This window comes from Cervus canadensis, chromosome 26, assembly GCF_019320065.1.
Source record: "Cervus canadensis isolate Bull #8, Minnesota chromosome 26, ASM1932006v1, whole genome shotgun sequence".
NCBI lineage: Eukaryota > Metazoa > Chordata > Mammalia > Artiodactyla > Cervidae > Cervus > Cervus canadensis.
This window is the reverse complement of record NC_057411.1, coordinates 34,753,554-34,774,491: the sequence shown is the minus strand read 5'-3', so window position 1 is coordinate 34,774,491 and position 20,938 is coordinate 34,753,554. Positions and strand designations below refer to the sequence as shown.

At 41.6% G+C, this 20,938-nt stretch overlaps 1 protein-coding gene across 3 annotated transcripts in view; it reads right to left on the bottom strand.

The window, feature by feature from the left end:
* Positions 1-674: 674 nt before the first annotated feature.
* GPAT3 (glycerol-3-phosphate acyltransferase 3) overlaps positions 675-20,938 on the bottom strand; it is a 63,939-nt gene continuing 43,675 nt past the window's right edge. For all 3 annotated transcript variants that reach the window (XM_043448180.1, XM_043448179.1, XM_043448181.1), the window contains exons 7-13: positions 18,971-19,064; positions 14,998-15,113; positions 11,687-11,742; positions 10,827-10,912; positions 9,640-9,768; positions 9,069-9,148; positions 675-1,951 (exon numbers count right to left, since the gene is read on the bottom strand). In XM_043448180.1, the coding sequence (XP_043304115.1) occupies positions 1,840-1,951; positions 9,069-9,148; positions 9,640-9,768; positions 10,827-10,912; positions 11,687-11,742; positions 14,998-15,113; positions 18,971-19,064 (673 nt within the window). In that variant the 3' untranslated portion in view covers positions 675-1,839. The remainder of the gene's footprint in view (positions 1,952-9,068; positions 9,149-9,639; positions 9,769-10,826; positions 10,913-11,686; positions 11,743-14,997; positions 15,114-18,970; positions 19,065-20,938) is intronic.

Genomic DNA, 20,938 nt, shown 5'->3' with positions numbered 1-20,938 from the left:
CAAAAGGGCTATTAGTTCTTCTACCAACTTTTCTGAGAATTGACCGAATTAATAGAATGAGTTTATTAATTCAAGCTGTATTGAATATATGACAAGCAAAAAGAAAAAGGAAATCTTCTGAGAAAAAAACAGAGTCACCTCAACATACAAATTCACTGATTTGGGGTCAAAGCTTACCCTCAAGAGAGTTTTTTGGGGGTGTCGGGGCAAAGGTTAAAGCAAGAACAAAGGAAAAAGATAGGGGGAAGTAAGAAAAGAAAGCTAGCTGACGGTGACGGTCACCTGTTCACAAATTTTCCTTTGGGATCAAATCCATAAAGCTTGAGGAGAAGAATACACATTGATTGTGCTGGGGCAGGCCTATCTCAGTTAAGAGAGGAGTGCCTGCGTTCATTTGCAAAACAACTGAAGTCTCTGTCTTTGCTCAAGACGAGGTCCAAGAGTCAGAGTCCAGACAACTTAGCTTAAAAAAAAAAAGGAGAGAGAAAAAAAAACACAGCAAAACCAATGGTTCATGTTTCTCATTTTCCAGCCGTTCCAGTCGAATAAAATCCAACTATGTCACTGAAATGAAAAAACAAACAATCCTTGATTGTAATGTGAAAAAATTTAACTTACTCAAAATCAAAAGAAGGCAAGAGAGCTGAGGTACAGAGAAAATAATGCAACACACGTTTAGAAATATAGAATTTATTTATATTCACCGTAAGACAGTGTCACATTTTGTACATGGTTCCCAGAAGAGAAATAACACTCTGATGGCACTATATTGCTATCAACATTGCTTAGGCTGCACAGTCGGGAAACACTGATTTTCCCCTTCAAAAGATTTAAGGCTCAGATTCCAAAAGGTAATTTTACCACTTATTTTCATGTTTAAGAAAATGGGAAAGTTCTGAAATAAAGGACAAAGGGGTGATGGGGGAGGAACAGCGCCAAACACTTCACTCACAACACCCCCACCTCTGCGGAAGACGCTCAATGTGACTGGTGGTGGTTGTCAGAGGCTCTTCCTCTTTGAAATGTGTTTGGTGACATGGATCAAACAAATCAGTAGATGCGAGAGGCATCAGGTAGAGACCTTTACTATAGAAACATGGAAAACTAAAAGCTTTATCACCGGTTGCTGGCTAACATAGGTCTATTTGAAAGTCTCCTACATATAAATATGCGCTCACTGTAACGTAGATTCACTTTTCTTTGGTAAAGTTCACCAAATGGGATGTCTCCTCTAACACGCCAGTAAAAGATATTTAATTTCCTTTCAACTTTCAGATCAAGGGGCCACAAAGCTGTCCTTTCTCCTAAAGACTGTCTTCCATTTTTCTTTTCAATCTTGTAGTAGGACAAAACCATGACAGCCATTAGAACCTAATGTGGAATCCTTGTTTAAGTAAGGAAAGTGGGAAGGGAAGGGCGTGTGAAAACGAATCATGAACAAAGTGTGGGGTATTTTCTTGAGAACTGCCCTCTCAATGAGTTCCAAACACAATGAATTCCCAAAGTGTTTTAGAAGAGCTTTTTCCAGTACAAATATTTCATTCAATCCACAAGGCCACAGTCATTTCACAAAAGGCAGAATCAGTTCAAACTCAGCACACGACTTTACAGTTCATGTGGCTAATGCTTTAACAACAAAAGCCAAAAATGGCACCGTAGGTTCCGCCTCTGGCAAGAGGAGGTAGAGACAACCATCCTGTAGAAAAGGTTAACAATTAAAAAAAAAAAAAGTAAAAGGCAAAACAACGCACTTCCTTCTTCTCCTTGTCAAAAGAAAAAACAAAAAATCTCCACCCCGTTCCATTTCTAAGGACTAGCTCTGGAAAGCCTGCATGGCATTCAGTTCAATTCCGACTTGAGAGATCCATTGCCCACAATCATTTTGCTGTAATTCTTCTGCTGCTCTTCCTTAAAGGTGTCCTTCACCTTGGCTCTCTTCAGCCCTCCATCCCTGAGAACAGAAAGACACATAAATACTCCCAGCAATGATTTCAAAAGGTTACCTACTCATACATGTTGCACAGTGCCATGGCGCTGAGCAGATGCTCAGAAGAGGCAAAGTACAGTGGATCTGGAAGCAGAAAAACCCAGACTTCAGTCTCTGCTCTACCGCTCAACCAGACCTGTGTTACTTGAAGGAACAATCTCTTTGATGTTTGGTAAGAATTCAGCACAATTTCACTGCTCACTTTCTTTTTAGAAGTTAGGGCTGCTATCTTCCATATTTGGATGTGATATTAAAACTTGGACTGTTTACCTATCTTTTTCCCCAAGGAAAGACAAGTACTAGATTTTTTCATCTAAATCGGCCTATGTGTATGTTAGTCACTCAGTCATGTCCAACTCCTTGCAACCCCATGGACTGTAGCCCACCAGGCTCCTCTGTCCATAGGATTCTCCAGGCAAGAACACTGGAGTGGGTTGCCATTTCCTTCTCCAGAGGATCTTCCTGACCCAGGTTTCAAACCCAGGTCTCCTGCATTCCAGGCAGATGCTTTACCGTCTGAGTTACTGGGCTTCCCTGGTCTCACTATAAATATACATATAAGAAATGATGAAGGTGCTATGTGTGGGGGTGGGGGGGGATAAATTCCTCAAAAAGAAATGGGCTCATGATTCATATCTAATCCTGTGTCTAACCAGTCATGTTTTGATTCAAAGTGCTCTATTGTAAGTATTGATAATCTTCCATATTCCAAAAGAGACTCAAAATAAATAAAACAAACAACAAAAACATGAATGGCATTCAACAAATCACAGGGCCTATGTAAGCTGCATTCCTTATTTCACAGCCTGTGAATCTTTGAACTCTCTCCAGGGTGGTAAAAATCAGACCTGCCAAAGTTAAAAGGATTGTGTATGTCTTTCCTTCTTTTGACAATACAAAGAAACAAGTTGGAAGACCTGGAAGAAGACTGGATTATCGGATCCACTCTCTCCTAATCTCACACTTTAGATTTTAATTCCCAGGAGACCACGGACCAAGAAAGTGCTTACTTTATACTCTGCCTGTTTAATTTTAACCCAGCTAAGCATGAATGTTTATCAAGTCTCTCTAATGATGATGGGAGTTTCATAGGTTAGCCAGTGAACTCAATGCCGTGAAGACAGAGCTTGACCTACAAACAGAAGGCAGCCTGAGTCCGCTGTAATGTCCAGGCCTCTAGAGTCAAAACTAAGACATGATCCACCACGAAGTCCTCAACTTTAAAAATGGACTTCGGCCCACAAATCTTCCAGGGGGTCAGCTGTAGGAAATTTCCATGAAATAAGGTTAGAAGTTGTCATGCGACCTCCAGAATTGTCCACAAGAGCCTCTTTTATCCACAGGAGATGCTTCTCACTATACACAGCATTTAGGGGTTTCCCTGGCACCACTCAACATCTGCTCAAGGACAGATGTTGGTTAACTGACTTGTTGCCTGTTTTGGCTGCTCAAGAAGAGATGTTGCTAATTGACCTGTTGCCTGTTTTGGCCTGGACCTCAGAAAAGGAGGAATGGCCTTTCCTCTGGCTCTCCCTGCCTTTCTTAGTTCTTCAGTTCAGTTTAGTTCAGTCACTCAGTTGTGGCCGACTTTTTGCAACCCCATGAACTGCAGCACGCCAGGCCTCCCTGTCCATCACCAACTCCCGGAGTCCACCTAAACCCATGCCCATTGAGTTGGTGATGCCATCCAACCATCTCATCCTCTCTCGTCCCCTTCTCCTCCCGCCTTCAATCTTTCCCAGCATCAGGGTCGTTTCCAATGAGTCAGCTCTTCGCATCAGGTGGCCAAAGTATTGGAGTTTCAGCTTCAACATCAGTCCTTACTATTCAGAATTCACATAAAAGCAATGTGTGTGGTGCTTAGTCGCTCAGTCAAGTCCAGTTCTTTGTGACCCCATGGACTGTAGCCCGCCAGGCTTCTCTGTCTGTGGGGATTCTCCAGGCAAGAATACTGGAGTGGGTTGCCATGCTCTCCTCCAGGGGATCTTCCCAACCCAGGGATCAAATCCAGGTCTCCCGCATTGCAGGCGGATTCTTTACTGTCTGAGCCGCCAGAAAAGCCCAAGAATACTGGAGTGGGTAGCCTATCCCTTCTCCAGGGATCTTCCAGACCCAGGAATCGAACTGGCGTCTCCTGCATTGTAGGCAGATTCTTTACCAGCTGAGTTACCAGTTCAGTCGCTCAGTTGTGTCCGACTCTTTGGGACCCCGTGGACTCCAGCACACCCAGCTTCCCTGTCCATCACCAACTCCCAGAGCTTACTCAAACTCATGTCCATCGAGTCGGTGATGCCATCCAGGATGGTTGGTAAGAAATAAGAAAGGGAGGGAGAGCCAGAGGAAAGGCCATTCCTCCTTTTCTGAGGTCCAGGCCAAAACAGGCAACAAATCAATTAGCGACATCTGTCCTTGAAAATCCTGAGCATCTCCCTTCTAAAGAAAGTGAAAGTGAAGTCACTCAGTTGGGTCCAATTCTTTGCAATCCTATGGACTGTAGCCTACCAGGTTCCTCCATCCATGGAATTTTCCAGGCAAGAGTACTGGAGTGGGTTGCCATTTCCCTCTCCAGGGGATCTTCCCAGGGATCGAACCCGGGTCTCCCGCGCTGCAGGCGGACGCTTTACCCTCTGAGCCACTGCTCTAGGCACGCCAGCGGAGACTTCAAGACTTTATTCAATTCCCCTTTGCAACGGCAGGTCTTAGTTCTTAAGGAGGGCAGCAGCTGAATATAAAAGCCAGTTTAAGATGATACAATTGAGGGCTTCCCTGGTGGTCCGGTGGTTAAGAATCCACCTGTCAATGCAGGGGACACAGGTTAGATCCCTGGTCTGGGAGGATCCCACATGCCGAGGCGCAGCTAAGCCGTGCCCCAAACGACTGCCCATGTGCTGCAACTACCGAAGCCTGTGCACCTAGAGCCCACGCTCTGTGTCAACTACAAACTGGCACTTGCCAAGAGGATTTGCCAGGGACTGAACAACAACGAGGGCATTTGCCATCTGCCTCTGCGGAGACTGAACCCTCTGCTGCTGCAGCTGCTGACCCTCAACAACCCCTGAGGGAGTTTAGGGTGGAGAGCGAGGCACTCTGTGCTCCACGGAATCTGACAGAACAGGCCTTTAGAGAGGTAGATGTTTTCAGGAACTGATTTCATGATCCCAATCTTTGCATCTCTTCATATCTAGAAAATCACTAAGTCCCTTCATGATGACATCAGCTCTTCATGACGAGCAGAAAACCTCTCGTAAAGTGCTTCATTCACCCAAATCTTATATATTGACCTTCCCCCACTACCTCTTTGGAGTAGTCTCTCAGAGCAATCTGAGGTGCTATCTCCTAGGCTACAGTCCTCATTTCGCCCTAAATAAAACTTGTAACTCTCACGTGGTGCATCTTTTTTAATCGACATCTACAACAAGAAAAGCCACAGCAATGAGAAACTCCTGCACCGCTACTAGAGAGTAGCTCCTACTCACTGCAACTAAAGAAAACCCACCTGCCGCAACGAGCCAGCAGAAAATCAATCAATCAATAAATTTTTAAAAATAGTCACATAATAATTTTTAAAAAGATGATTCAATTAAGTTCTCATTTAATCTGGGGGGCGGGGGGAATCTAGACATGTTAATTCATACCCAACAGATGAATGACAAACACAACTGGAAAAGCAGTGAGCTTATTTTCTTTTAAAAGAAGAGTCTTAAGTAATTAAAAGTAACTTTTTTTGTATATAAAACTGCATATAGCCTGATAAAAGGCAATTTTAAAACTATGAGGATCATTTCTGTCATTTTGTTCAAGCCAGTCTGGCTGAGGACAGTCTGTCCTGGAGCTAACTCCCTTAGGCTCTCTTTGTTTTGCAAGGCTTTCTTCCTTTCCTTGGTACCTGAGGCTACAGATCTAAAGCTCTAAGCTTTTCATAATGGCTTCAGGGCAGGACTAGGGTTAGGATATCAAGTAAAAGGAAGGAGGGATAAAGAATAGAAAGCAATGGACGAGGAAGAGGAAGCCAGTTATACATATGAACATGGGTCATTAAGACATCTGTAAACTAGAGCATTGGTAAGCCTGTTATTTCGTGATGGCAGTGATAAGGACAGAATAGGATACTTATACAAGTAGTTATAAAGGTCCCGGTAGGGGACTATAGATAGATACAGAATCCTAGGAAACTTTGGGAGACTGATTGCTCAAGAAAGGTCCGTCTAGTCAAAGCTATGATTTTTCCAGTAGCCATGTACGGATATGAAAGTTGAACCATAAAGAAGGTTGAGCGCCAAAAAACTCAAGCTTTTGAATTGCGGTGCTAGAAAAGACTCTTGAGAGTCCCTTGGACTGCAAAGAAATCAAACCAGTCAATCCTAAAGGAAATCAACCCCGAATATGCCCCAATACTTTGGTCACCTGATGCAAAGAGCTGACTCATTGGAAAAAACCCTGATGCTGGGAAAGATTGAGGGCAGGAGAAGAAGGGGGCGACAGAGAATGAGATTGTTGGTTGGCATCACCGACTCAATGGACATGAATTTGAGCAAATTCTGGGAGACAGTGAGGGACAGGGAAGCCTGGAGTGCTGCAGTTGATGGGATCACAAAGAGTCAGACATGACTGAGGGACTAAACAGCAACCGGTAGTTGTAAAGGTCCCAGTATGGGACTATAGACAGAGAAACTTAGGAAATTTTGGCAGACCACTGTAAGTTAATGATTGCTCAAGAAAACTATGGGATTATCATGGAATGAAGCAGGTTTGCTTTGCTATAAAGTCATAAATAAAAAGCATGAGACATTCCCCAGGTCATTAGGTCAAAGAAAAACATTACCACCCTCCTACTGATTTGAATAAGCTATGATAGTGTCTGACCCTACAAGGTCTGACCCTACAAGGGTCTCTCCTACCCAATACAAAGGAGGAGCTAGTGATATAAGCTTGACCTCTGCTCAAAGAAGACAGTCTTTTCCTCTCCCTCATTTTCCTTTGATTATAAAATTATAGACCACTTAATTTGTGAGGTAGGCAACCTGCCCATTTGCATTTCCTCAACTGTTCTATAGTAACAAATCTACTTCTTGCCTATCACTTTGCCTCTTACTGAATTTCTTCTGCACTGGGACACAAAGTACCTGAGCCTCAGTAACCCCAGACATCAGGTGAGTGATTCTAGTTAAAACACCGTGGGCTCAAGTCCCCATCTAGGTTTAGGCAGGGTTCAAGTCCTGGCCACGTGGACTGAAGTCCCACTCTGAGTCACCTGGTTTCAGTAGGATGTCTGAAATTTAGTTTCACATATTCCAGTTTAGAGAGTGTAATAAGAATGTTAGTCCTAAGCTATCTTAACCACAGTTCAGGGAGTTGCCCTAAATCAAGAACTCACAGCCCCAGAGCGGTCAGCCAGGCATTTAATTAGAAGGCCACCCTCCAGAGATGCCACTATAAGGCTTCCACTATCTTGATCACCCATCAACTTTCCAAGCTTTGTTAATTAGCATAGTGAATTTAGAAATGGGTTATCACTGCAGAAGTTAGTGGCTTGTTAATTAGCAAGACAGATGCCAGAAACAGACTTTCCTGGGTGAAATTAGTTGTGTTCAAGATACGTGAGTTGATGAAATTATTTTAGAGACATCCCCGACCCTTGCATTAAAGGGTATATAAGAATCCAGGCAGCCCTTCTTCATAGGCTTAATCCCTAAGCAGTCCTGGGTACCTCTGCCGGTTCAAAAGGTTTTGGCTGCCAAGCTCACAGCCAGACTTGCCTAGCCACATCCTGCTCCACGACACTCCCAAAATTGCTTCTAGCGAACTTCTCAAGTCAAGTGTTTTCAAAACACCAAATAGATAGATAGCAGGGACTTTATTAAATGCACAGGACTTAACGAATGAACTGTTTTTGTGCTAAATATGCTAATACAATGTCTGTGTATATGTACAAATTTAATCTCCCGTTATAACCTAGGGATATTCAACCCTCACTGACACAGGCAAAATGTTTGCATGTGCCCCCCAAAATTCACGTCCTGAAGCCCTAACCCTCAGTAATAGAGTATTTGGAGATGGAGATTTGGGGAGTCAATTAGGTATAGATGAGGTCATCAGGGATGGGCCCTCAAGACAGGAACAGTGTCCGTGTAAGAAGACACACCAGAGAGCTTCCAGCCTTCGGAACTGTGACAAAATAAATTTCTGTTGTTTAAGCCACCCAGTCTATGGGAGCTTGTTCTGGCAGCCTGATCAGATTAATACTCTCACCTATATTCTATCTTTCTTAAAAAAACACAAAAATAAAGCCATAGATATCCATACTTATAATATTTCACTTACTTCCTGTCAAGTTTTGAAGTTTTCTTTAATATAATTACAGCTGGAGATAAACAAGAACAAGTTTGTAAGTTGCCCCCTGCCTTTAAAGATCCATTCCCCTCAAATCCAACCCCACTTTCTTCTTCAGTGAAAGATCCCTAAATTTTAGCTAGACATATGGCCAAGCAGGAGCTTCCCTGGCGGCTCTGACATAAGGAGTCTGCCTGCAATGTGGAGACCTGGGTTTGATCCCTGGGTCGGGAAGATCCCCTAGAGAAAGAAATGGCAACCCCATTACATGGACAGAGAAGCCTGGCAAAACCCAGTTCCATGGGGTTGCAAAGAGTCAGACATGACCGAGCCACTAACAGGGCCAAGCAGAACAAAGACTGCATTTCCGAGCATCCTCTGCAACAAGGTGCCATCACGTGACTTGAGTTCGAGTCAACAGACAGAAGTGGAAGTGGCATGTCCAACTTCCAGCTTGTGCTCTTAAAGACATGAATGCATTCTTCTTGTTTTAGTTCTTCCCTGCTAGTCACGTTACGGTACTCACTGGGCAGAGCCGTCCTGGACGACACTGAGGATGGTAGATCAATACAAAATGAGCTGTTGTACCAGTCTAGGCTGCCTATGATGAAGTATGAGAGGTACAATTCAATCTTATTTAAGCCATCATTATGCTGTATCAACCACTGTCAATGTCAGCTAAACCTCCAACTAAAAAGCATAATAAATGATCTATTTTTTAAAGTAATAAAACTTCTGAAAAATTTCTTACCAAGGAAGCTCGGTCAACCCTCCTTGCACAGCGATAGCAGACTTAACCCTGTTAGCGAACTGGACTGCATCTTCCCCTTCCTGGAATAAAAAATGACCAGCACATCCTGAAGACAGTTCTCAAACAACGCTTTCAAATATCTCACAATCATTTAGATTTGTTTTAAAGTACAATATTCACATTTTTAACTCAAATATGCTCTATTCTGAATTATAGCAAATACCATTTGTTCCATCAAGAAAATGCAGTGCTCTTTTTGTTTAATATCTTTATCACATATATATATTTATTATGCTCTTTACTAGACTTACGCAAGATAAAACATTCTACAGTATCTGTAGGTTCAATAAACCAACAACAATGGTAAAAACTATTATGGAAAAGAGTCTCTTGATCTAAAACCAGTGAGATTTTCAAGAGCGCTAGATACATTTTTGTTAAATGACTCATTTGCCAAGAAGGCAGAAAGTCCAAATTCAACTGATATGAGGAAAGGAGACACCCACACGTGCAGGTAAAGGTTTTCTTGCCTTCATCTGATTAGATAAAGCACCTGTTATCTATGCAATACCTCTCTGGTCATGGGGGGCATGTACCACACGTCACAGACGATGGCCCAGCTGGTCATCACTCGAAGCAGGTAGCTCACCATGTTGTATTTACTACTGTTCCAAAACGCATCACCAAACTGAGGATTATACTGAGAAAAGAAAATGCATTCTAGTTAGGAATTAAATGGCAGCATCTCTTTTACATGTCAGTAGATGACAGGCCAAACATCCATCAGACCTGCCCCCCTCCAAAAAAACAAAAAGAAGCTACTTTACTGGACAGAAAGGATCCAAAGAGCCAACAAGATGTAGAAAACAACCTGTGGTTACCAGGGGGTAAAGGAGGGGAGGGATAGATTAGGAGACTGAGATCAACATAAACACACGACTATATGTATAAAATAGATGACTAATAAGGACCTGCCACACAGCACAGGGAAGCCTACTCAATACTCTGTAACAGCCTATGTGGGAAAAGGAGCTAAAAGACTGGATACATGTGTGTGTATACCCGAGTGGATTCACTTTGTGAACACCTGAAAACAAACACAGCACTGTAAATCAACTATATTCCAATGAAACTTTTAACAAAAGAAAAGAAACAAAATCAAGAATAAATCAGGCCAGGTAACTCCCCTGAGTAGAGCCTCAGAGTGCTCAGACTGGAGGGTTATTGACATGATTCTTAAAAGTCTGTCTACCCACTTCACTGGGAGGTGGGTCTAAAGCAGGAATAGTATCTGACACTGATATCACAGTGTCCTCAGTACCCAGACACTGGCTTGGCACATAGTATCTCCCTACCGCTACATATCTATATCTGTATCAATAGAAAGAGATCTAGCAAATGGGACAAATGTAAACAGTTGGTGGATATGAATGAAGAGCACACGCTCAGTCGTGCCCGACTCTTTGTGACCCCATGGACTGTGTAGCCCATGAGCCTCCACTGTCCATGGAATTCTCCAGGCAAGAATCCTGGAGGGGGTTGCCACTTCCTTCCCCAGGGGATCTTCCAAACTCAGGGATCAAACTCGGGTCTCCTGCATTGCAGTCAGATTCTTTACCATCTGAACAACCAGGGAAGCAAACAGCACACAAGTATTCCTTATTCTTACAAATCTTAAGTTTGAAATTATATCAAAATAAAGTGACCAAGTCACTGTCTTTGGCGGGGAGGGGTGTGAGAGTGGATAATCTGTCTTACCTTAATGGCAACTGGATGGATGGTTCCTCCAATTTCAAAGCTTCCTTTTTTAAACATCATAACTGAAGTATTGTTGATACAAGTTCCTATAAGCACATTGGTAGGGAGTGAAATTTTTTAAAGCAGTCAATTTGAAAAGGAAATATTTTGTTATAAAATAATTTAAAATATTCAGGTCACATCAAAATTACAGACTTTTTTTTAAAATTACAGATATTTTAAATACTATCACTTTACAAATTAACTCCTGTTTAAGTAGTAGTAATTCAACAGTTCTAAGCCTGTTTAACAACAAATTTTACTTTATTGTTGACTACTCTAGAGATACAGTTTCTTCACAACAGATGGCGACTTCAATATATTTTAAAATAAGGACCTTTATAAAGTTATGGACAATACCTATCTAAGTTCATTAAAAGTGAAATTGTTAGTCACTCAGTCATGTCCAACTCTTTGGGGCCCCATGGACTGTAGCCCACCAGGCTCCTCTGTCCATGGAATTCTCCAGCCAAGAATACTGGAGTGGATTGCCATTTCCTTCTCCAGAGGATCTTCCCAGCCCAAGGATCGAACCCGAGTCTCCTGCATTGCAGGCAGATTCTTCACCATCTGAGCCACCAGGGAAGCCAGCCCATCAAACTTTATTACCCAGAAACAACTTCTGAGATCCAAAAGGTACCATGACTTCCATCAAACCTCATAAGAAAGCAGGGAATTACTGGCTCAGAGAGGCCATGCCATTCCTAAAGGACAGCAGAAATCTGGACTAAGAATGCCAGCTCCAGAACAATCCAGCTCCCCATATACTTCGGGTACCTGTTGTTATCAACCATAACTTGGTAAGCAATCCCACTTCTCACCTTCAGGAAAGATTAATATGGGTAATTCTTTCTTATCAGCAATATGTTCTTTTAGTCTGTGAAGAAAAACAAAGGATCTAAATTATACCTTCAAAAGTAGAGAGGTGGGAATCCTCTTTGGTATCTTTCTTTTAGGTTCAATTAAATCATGCAAATTTTTTAAAATTGGTATACAGTTGCTTTACAATATTGTGTTAATTTCTGCTATACCACAACGTGAATCAGCTATAAGGATACATATAGCTCCTCCCTCTTGAGCCTCGATTCCACCCTACCCCCATCCCACCCCTCTATGTCATCACAGCTCTGAGCTGAGCTCCCTGTGCTATACATCAGCTTCCCACTAGCTATCTATTTTACACATGCAAGTGTGCATACATCAATCCCAATCTCTCTTTGGTATTCTTTACTCTCCACTAACACAAATATAACTATAAAGCAATAAGGAGAAGAGAAAGGAAATAAACTCAAGTTGGCCCCTTTCTAAACAAGTGTAAGAGTTGGCATAGCTGAGACAGATTACAACTGCCAGGGTGCACACCACTGCTCAATAATCACAAGAAGGGAAACAGTTCTCTAACCTTAAAGACATTTCAATAGGCACGTACCGTTTCACTCTTACAAGCATAGCCCACCATCATATTCACAGAGGCAATGACTCGAGTGCCTCCAGTTAAAGGTCTCAGGCAAAAAGCTGCTTCAAACAAAGGTTTCTGGTAGCTTAACTCCACTCCAAGACCCAGAAGTTTCCCGTCCTGTTCCATAAAGAGCGCTAGCTCTGTCTGCCTCTCAGTTCAATTCAGTCGCTCAATCGTGTCCAACTCTTTGCAGCCCCACGGACTACAGCACACCAGGCTTGCCCGTCTATCACCAACTCCAAGAGCTTGCTCAAACTCATGTCCATTGAGTTGGTGATGCCATCCAACCATCTCATCCGCTGTCATCCCCTTCTTCTCCTGTCTTCAATCTTTCCCAGCATCAGGGTCTTTCCCAGTGAGATAACTCTTTGCATCAAATATCCAAAGTATTGGGAGTTTCAGCTTCAGCATCAGTCCTTCCAATGAATAGTCAGGTCTGATTTCCTATAGGATTGACTGGACTGGTTTGATCTACTTGCAATCCAAGAGACTCTCAAGAATCTTCTCCAACACCACAGTTCAAAAGCATCAATTCTTCGGGGCTCAGCTTTATGGTCCAACGCACATCCATACATGACTACTGGAAAAAACATAGCTTTAACTAGATGGACCTTTGTCGGCAAATAATGACTCTGCTTTTTAATATGATGTCTAGGTTGGTTGTGGCTCAGTTGCTAAAGAATCCATCTGCAATGCGGGAGACCTGGCTTCGATCCCTGGATTCAGAAGATACCCTGAAGAAGAGAAAGGCTACCCACTCCACTATTCTGGCATGGAGAATTCCATGGACTATATATAGTCCATGGGGTCGCAAAGAGACAACTTTTCACGATGAAAGTGAGCGACTTTCACTTTCTTTATTCACTTTCTAGGTTGGTCATAGCTTTTCTTCTAACAAGCAAGCGTCTTTTAATTTCATGGCTGCAGTCACAATATGCAGTGATTTTGGAGCTCTAGAAAATAAATTTTCTCACTGTTTCCATTGTTTCCTCATCTACTTGCCATGAAGTGATGGGACCAGGTGTCATGATCTTACTTTTTGAAAGTTGAGTTTGAAGCCAACTTTTTCCCTCTCCTCTTTCACTTTCATCAAGAGGCTCTTTATTTCTTCTTCGCTTTCTGCCATAAGTGTGGTGTCATCTGCATATCTGAGGTTATTGCTATTTCTCCCGGCAATCTTGATTCCAGCTTGTGCTTCATCCAGCCGGGTATTTCACATGATGTACTCTGCATATAAGTTAAATAAGCAGAGTGACAATATACAGCCTTGACATACTCCTTTCCCAATTTGGAACCAGTCCATTGTTCCATATCCCATTCTAACCATTGCTTCTTGACCCGCATACAGATTTCCCAGGAGGCAGGTCAGGTGGGGTCTGGTATTCCCATCTCTTGAAAAATTTTCCACACTTTGTTGTGATCCACACAGTCAAAGGCTCTGGCATAATCAATAAAGCAGGAGTAGGCGATTTTCTGGAACTCTCTTGCTTTTTCAATGATCCAGTGGTTGTTGGCAATCTAATCTCTGGTTTCTCTGCCTTTTCTAAATCCAGCTAGAACATCTGGAAGTTCACGGTTCACATACTGTTGAAGCCTGGCTTGGAGAATTTTGAGCATTACTTTGCTAGCGTGTGAGATAAGTACAACTGTGCAGCAGTCTGAACATTCTTTAGTGTTGCCCTTCTTTGGGATTGGAATGAAAACTGACCTTTTCCAGTCCTGTGGCCACTGCTGAGTTTTCCAAATTTGCTGGCATATTGAGTGCAGCACTTTCACAATATCATCTTTTAGGATTTGAAATAGCTCAGCTGGAATTCCATCACCACCACTAGCTTTGTTCTTAGTGATGCTTCCTAAGGCCCACTTGACTTTGCACTCCAGGATGTCTGGCTCTAGATGAGTAATCACACCATTCATGGTTATCTGGGTCATTAACAGCTTTTTTGTATAGTTCTTCTGTGTATTCTTGCCACCTTTTCTTAATATCTTCTGTTTCTGTTAGGTCCATACCGTTTCTGTCCTTGATTGTGCCCATCTTTGCATGAAATGTTCCCTTGGTATCTCTAATTTTCTTAAAGAAATCTCTAGTCTTTCCCATTCTATTATTTTCCTCTGTTTCTTTGCACTGATCACTGAGGAAGGCTTTCTTACCTCTCCTTGCTATTCTTTGGAACTTTGCATTCAGATGGGTATATCTTTCCTTTTCTCCTTTGCCCTTCTCTTCTCTTCTTTTCTCAGCTACTTGTAAGGCCTCTTCAGACAACCAGTTTGCGTTTTTGCCTGTCAATCTCTAGATGCGTGTAAGTGATGACATCCAGCAAATACTTAAGCAACCATCTATTTATTCAGCCGTTACCAATTATTTACATTCAAGGTAGTAATTTTCAGTTTTAGAAATTCAGTGACTGGAATACCTAAGTCAGGGCAATGTAAATGTATGGGTCTTCTAACCACATCATCTATACCACCATGAGTAGAGAATTCAAAATTTTTTAAATCCAGTTAAGACAGGTGACTCACCAGAAATGGCCAACCACAAACAGAGGTCCATATATTTTAGTTTTAACCCTTATTTTTAGTGTTAACTTCTAGTACTGCTGGCTCTGCCCTCTTTGACGGGAAGGCCAAGATTTTATGCCAACCCAATGGATACCAAGTAATGTCACTGCTTACCTCTTAATAACCAGGTGACGATCCTTCATTTCTGAGCGTTCAAACCAGACATGTGGACAAGCCTTGACCATGGCTCTCTGAATAATTCCCATCAATCCACCATGAACCTGGCCAACCTGCAAGGACCATGAGAAAATGGAAAAAAATGTAAAGGCACAGCTGTCCAAAGAAAGCCTTCTTTTCTTTAACGTAAGTTCCTACTCCCCCTCAGAGAAAAGACTGACCTCCTGCTGACTGAAGTTCTTAGTCTCTTCAAAGGTCATGTATGCGTGCTCAGTCACTCAGCAGTGTCCCACTCCATTGTGACCCCACGGACCGTAGCCCGCCAGGCTCCTCTGTCCATGGGATTCTCCAGGCAAGAATACAGGACTGGATTGCCATTTCTTCCACCAGGGAATCCTCCCGACCCAGGGATTGAACCCGCATCTCCTGCTGCCTCCTGTTTTGGCAGGTAGGTGCTTTACCACCTGGGAAGCCCCTGCTCAAAGGACATGACTGGCCAAATATAAGCACAAAATGTTCTTGAGTAGCACCTTTCAATTTTAAGTTATGTTGCGGTACTGGCTTTATGCTAGCTCTTCAAAGTAGAGATTTTCCAACTAAGTCAAAGTAAGTGAAATACAAATTAAAACTACACTGAAATACGATTTCAGACCCAACAGACTGACAAAGATTCAAAAGCATGACAACGTACCAAGGCTGTGGGAAACAGGCACTCTCCTACAGGGCTTGGGATGGGGAGCTTATAACACTCATAGAAGGAAATCTGGCAATATCTATTAAAATTACATATACATTAGCTTCCCTGGAGCTCAGATGGTAAAGAATCTGCCTCCAATGCAGGACACCGGGGTTCAATCCCTGGGTCTGGAAGATCCCCTGGAGAAGGGAATGGTAACCCACTCCAGTATTCTTGCCTGGAGAATTCCATGGACAGAGAAGCCTGGGGGCTACAACCAATGGGATTGCAAAGAATCAGACACAACTGAGTGAGTAACACCTTCACTTCAGTTTACATAAACGTTTATCCTTAAACTCAATAATTCACTTCTAGGAATTTACCCTGAAGATATACCCCAAACAAAATGGAAATACATATGCACAATGTTTAAATTGCAGCATTATTCATAATTGTGAGATACTGGAAAATTAAATTTGAAAAATCAATTTGGCTTAGAGAGGATAGGAATGGGGAGGAGGATAAAATAGGTGAAGGAGATTAAAGAGTACCAACTTCCAGCCACAAAATAAGTAAGTCATGGGATGGAATGTACCACACAGGGAATATAGTCAGTAACGTTCCACTAACTTTATATGGTGAACAGACAAATAGTAAACGTATAGTGGTGATCAATTCACAATGTATATAAGTGATGAATCACCATATTGTACACCTGAAAGTAACATAACATTGTATTCAACTACAATTAAAAAATTAAAAGTAAAAAATAAATCCAACAGGCTTTTGCCTTCTATTACTCAACCCATCAAAGTCTGCAGTTCTAAGCCTTGGCTAATACTGTAAATTATACAATTGTATATTGAAGCTGTAATGACAATTATGTATGATCAAGAAGCATGAATAACGCTAAGAAGATTCTGAGGCCTTCAGTCACAAATGAGTTATCCTCAAATCTTTGTTGACTAAGACACAGAATGAATACTGTCTCACAAAACACAAAATCATGATTAGGCAAGTTGGTTCAGAAATTTACAAAGATAGTATTGTACGAAAACAGCTGCTTTCTCAGCTAAACATCTCAGCCCTAACCTCTTTGGATTACAGGGAAGGTCACAATGCATGTGAAAGGTCACAAAAGATTACAATGGATGTGAAAGTGCTTGTCCATTTAAATGCAAGGAATTACTATATACACCCAGAGTTGGGTGGGATCTATCAAGGACTGTTAACATGAGGGTCTTTGGATGGGCTTTTCTGGAATCCATAAACATCTTGGAACTATATAAAAATATTTGTTGGTATAAAGCAAATGCATGTTATTGTTTTTCTGAAAGAAAGGATACATAAATATTAACTGATTGCTAACCTAAAAAATGTCAAGACCTACCAATTCCCATAAGTCTTTTCGGAGAGGTTGTTAAAGCTTCCTGAGATTCAAAAAGAGCTTCACAACTTAGAGAAATTTATAACTTGATAAAAGGTAGTTGTCCAAGAGGTATATATCTGAGCTTGTATTTTAGACAATATCTGCCAATAACATAGCCGTTTTTACAAAGGTGTTCAAACCCCCCTCAATGAATGTATAACCCACAGGCAATCAAACTACCAGGACTCCACGGGGGCCTGCAGACATTTCAATCAACAATGGCTTCCTTCAAATGTCTTCCCAGGAAAGCACACCAGACCATGACCATCAATCACAGGAGTAGGAGACTAAGAGGTACAAAACTACCATGTAGAAAATAAATAAGCTACAAGGACATAATATACAACACAGGTAATATGGCCAATACTTTACAACTATAGATGGAGTATAACCTTTAAAAAACTATGAATACTATAGTGTAAACCTGAAACTTATATAATATTGTACATCAATGATATCTCTAAATAAATAAATAAAATAAAGGTTCCCTTCAAATGCTTTCACAGAAAAAAATACCAGACCCCAACTATCAGTTACTGGAGCTGACGAGTGAAACTAAAAAAATCCATCTGTTCTCTGTGAAGCCCAAGCCAGCAACATGAGATATGAAAAGAAATTCCCCTCCCCAGGATCCCGGGCTTCCCTGGAGGCTCAGGTAGTAAAGAATCCTCCTGCAATTCAGGAGACCTGGGTTCGATCCCTGAGTTGGGAAGATCCCGTGGAGGAGGGCATGGCAACCCACTCCAGTACTCTTGCCTGGAGTGGACAGAGGAGCCTGGCGGGCTACAGTTCATGAGGTCGCAGAGTCGGACACGACAGAGCGACCAACCACACCTCAGGATCCCCATGCCATCTTTCTATTTCACACACCAGCGTGGGGCATATTTACCACCAAGCAGGACAGAACACCTTTAGAGATCTCCAAATTTAACCTGACACACACAGGAAAGAGATGAAGGAAATCTTGACAAGTTCTTCAGGGTAACAGAAAAGACCCACTGACTTGAAACATCTTCGATTTGAAAAAAATGCAAGAAATGCCACAAAAAGGTCTTTAGAGATGTTTGATTTTAGTAGGCTTCATTTTTCCTTTGGGAGGTGTCAGCAAGAACTGAGAAAGGCAATATGGTATAAATATTAGCCTTTCTTGCTTGATCTTCACTAAAGAGCCAGGTTTTGTTTTGTTTTTTTCCTTTTTTAATTGCATATGACTCCCTGAAGGGAGAAAGAGCTAATTGGCTAGTGAGGGATTTGCACAGCTCTAAAGAGGATGGCTTTAACATCTCAAAGTGTCATTAAACACTGCAGGGATTCTAGAAGCAAGATGGAATCAACTTTATAAAGTATAGTCATGCTCAAGTGTGTCTACATTTCAGTACACTAATTTCTTACTACCTTATATATAATGACTGTTTTCTTTTTCTTGCACTATATATTCCTCATGTAATTATATATTAATAATATAAATAATGTAAATATATTATTAATGTATGCAAATATATTAGTAATTTATGGGTTTCCCTGGTGGCTCAGACGGTAAAGAATCAGCCTACAATTCAGGAGACCTGGCTTCGATCCCTGGGTTGGGAAGATCCCCTGGAAGAAGGCATGGCAACCCACTCCAATATTCTTGCCTGGAGAATCCCCATGGACAGAGGGGCCTGACAGGCTACAGTCCGTGGGGTCGCAAAGAGTCGGACATGACTGAAACGACTAGGCATTAATAATTTATAGACTTACTTATATAGTATATCCAGTCACTTTCTAATATAAAACTAACTTTCTAATTTGTGCCAAAATAAAATAAAAGCCTGAATAATCCACAGAACATGCAAGTACTTGAAATACCAGTGAGCTGTTCTTACCATAGTATAGCACCCATCCGTGGTCAAGATCAAAACATCGATTGGGGATGTATGGTTGGCAACACAGATGCCTCCCTTCTGGGGCCTGTACTGCCTGCAATTACATACAATGGTTAATACTAAACATTGAAGAATGGCCACTATTTTACAAAACAGCAACTTCCACAGTAGCTCAGACGATAAAGAATCCACCTGCGATGCAAGAGACCCGGGTGTGATCCCTGGGTCAGGAAGATCCCCTGGAGAAGGGAATGGCTACCCACTCCAGTATTCTTGCCTGGAGAATTCCATGGACAGAGGAGCCTGGCGGGCTACAGTCTGTGGAGTTGCAGAGTCGGACACAACTGAGCAACTAACTCACAATACATCTGGAGAAATTCATGCTATTTTGTTTCTTAGAGAACACTAAAAAAAAAAAATAAACCTTCAAATATATGGGCTCATCTTAAAAGGGTTGTCTCTAGGCAGTATGATGGGAAGGGGTAAGAGTATACAAGGAGGAGGGCCCATGATTTTCCCTTTACACGTATTTATATCGCTTTTCTGTAATGATCATATTGTCCTTTTAGAATGAAAAAACTTTTAAATATTAGACTGAATTATCAATACAAAAGATTCCATCACTTTAATAAACTTTGTGATATGTAAGCTTTCCTTATTTTATCCTAAGTATTTTTGTATTATTTCCATCTTCATAAATATCACTTTCAGTTGCTTCAGAGTGATCCAGAGTAAATGTACTGTAGTTTCCTTCGCCTTATCCCCCTAAAGCAGAAGTTGGCAAACTTTCCCTTGGAAGCCCAGACAGTAAACACGCTAGGGTTTGCAAGCCAGCCAATCCCAATCAAAACTGGACTCTGCTGTTTTGGCACAATGGCAGATACAGATAATACATAAATGAATGAGCATGGCTGTGTTCCAATTAAACTTAATTTACAAAAACCAGAGGATGGACCACATTCGGCCTACAGGCTCATAGTTTGGTGTGCCAACCTCTGTCCCAAAGTTTAAGCAGTATTTGACACTACTGAAGCAAAGTAGTTTTCTTTGAGCCTAAACAGAAAAGAAAGGGAACAAAATGCATAACAACTTCAGCAAGTTTTCCTTAAAATTAGAAGCAATTCTACAATAAGTTGTGACCTCCTCTCTATGTAATTAAAGCACCTTTTCCGAAGAAGGGGCTTCCCTGACTGCTCAGACAGTAAAGAATCTGCCTGCAATGCAGGAGACCAGGGTTTGATCCCTGGGTCAGGAAGATTCCCTGGAGAAGGGCATGGCAACTCACTCCAGTATTCTTGCCTGGAGATTTCATGGACAGATGAGCCTGGTGGGTCACAGTCCATGCGAACGCAGAGTCAGACACGACTGAGTGACTAACGTTTCATTTTCATTTTATTTCTGAAGAAGGTGTTTCCTTTGATCACACTTCTACCAAAACATTTTCTTCTCATTCTCGCCCCAAAACTTACAGCCCAATCACAAAATGTCGTGCAATTTTAGAAATTTAAGAGGCTTTTAAGTTGGTAACACATGGCAAAGCCAAATGATGAAATGTTTTCCTTCTACAAATTAGACAGAAAGATCCAGTCACACAGATACAGAAAACAAACCAATGGTTATAAGTGTAAGGAGGGGGAGGGCAATTCGGGGGTGAGGGAGTGGCGGGTACAAATTCTTAGGTGTAAGATAAGCTCAAGGATGTAATGTACAACAAGGGGAATATAGCCAACATTTTGTAATAACTGTAAGTAGAAAGTAACCTTTAAAAGATAAAATCTTTTTTAATTTAAAAAAAAGATCTAGTCAGTAGAAAAAAGATGTTTGTCCTAGAATTTTTAAACTAATGATATTAAGTATAAAAAAACTGAATTTACAGAAAAGCAATTCAAAAACAATCAAAACAAACTTCAGGTGGTTAATGACTTCATTTACCACCTTTCTCCCCCCTGATGAAGGCGTGAGGGAAGC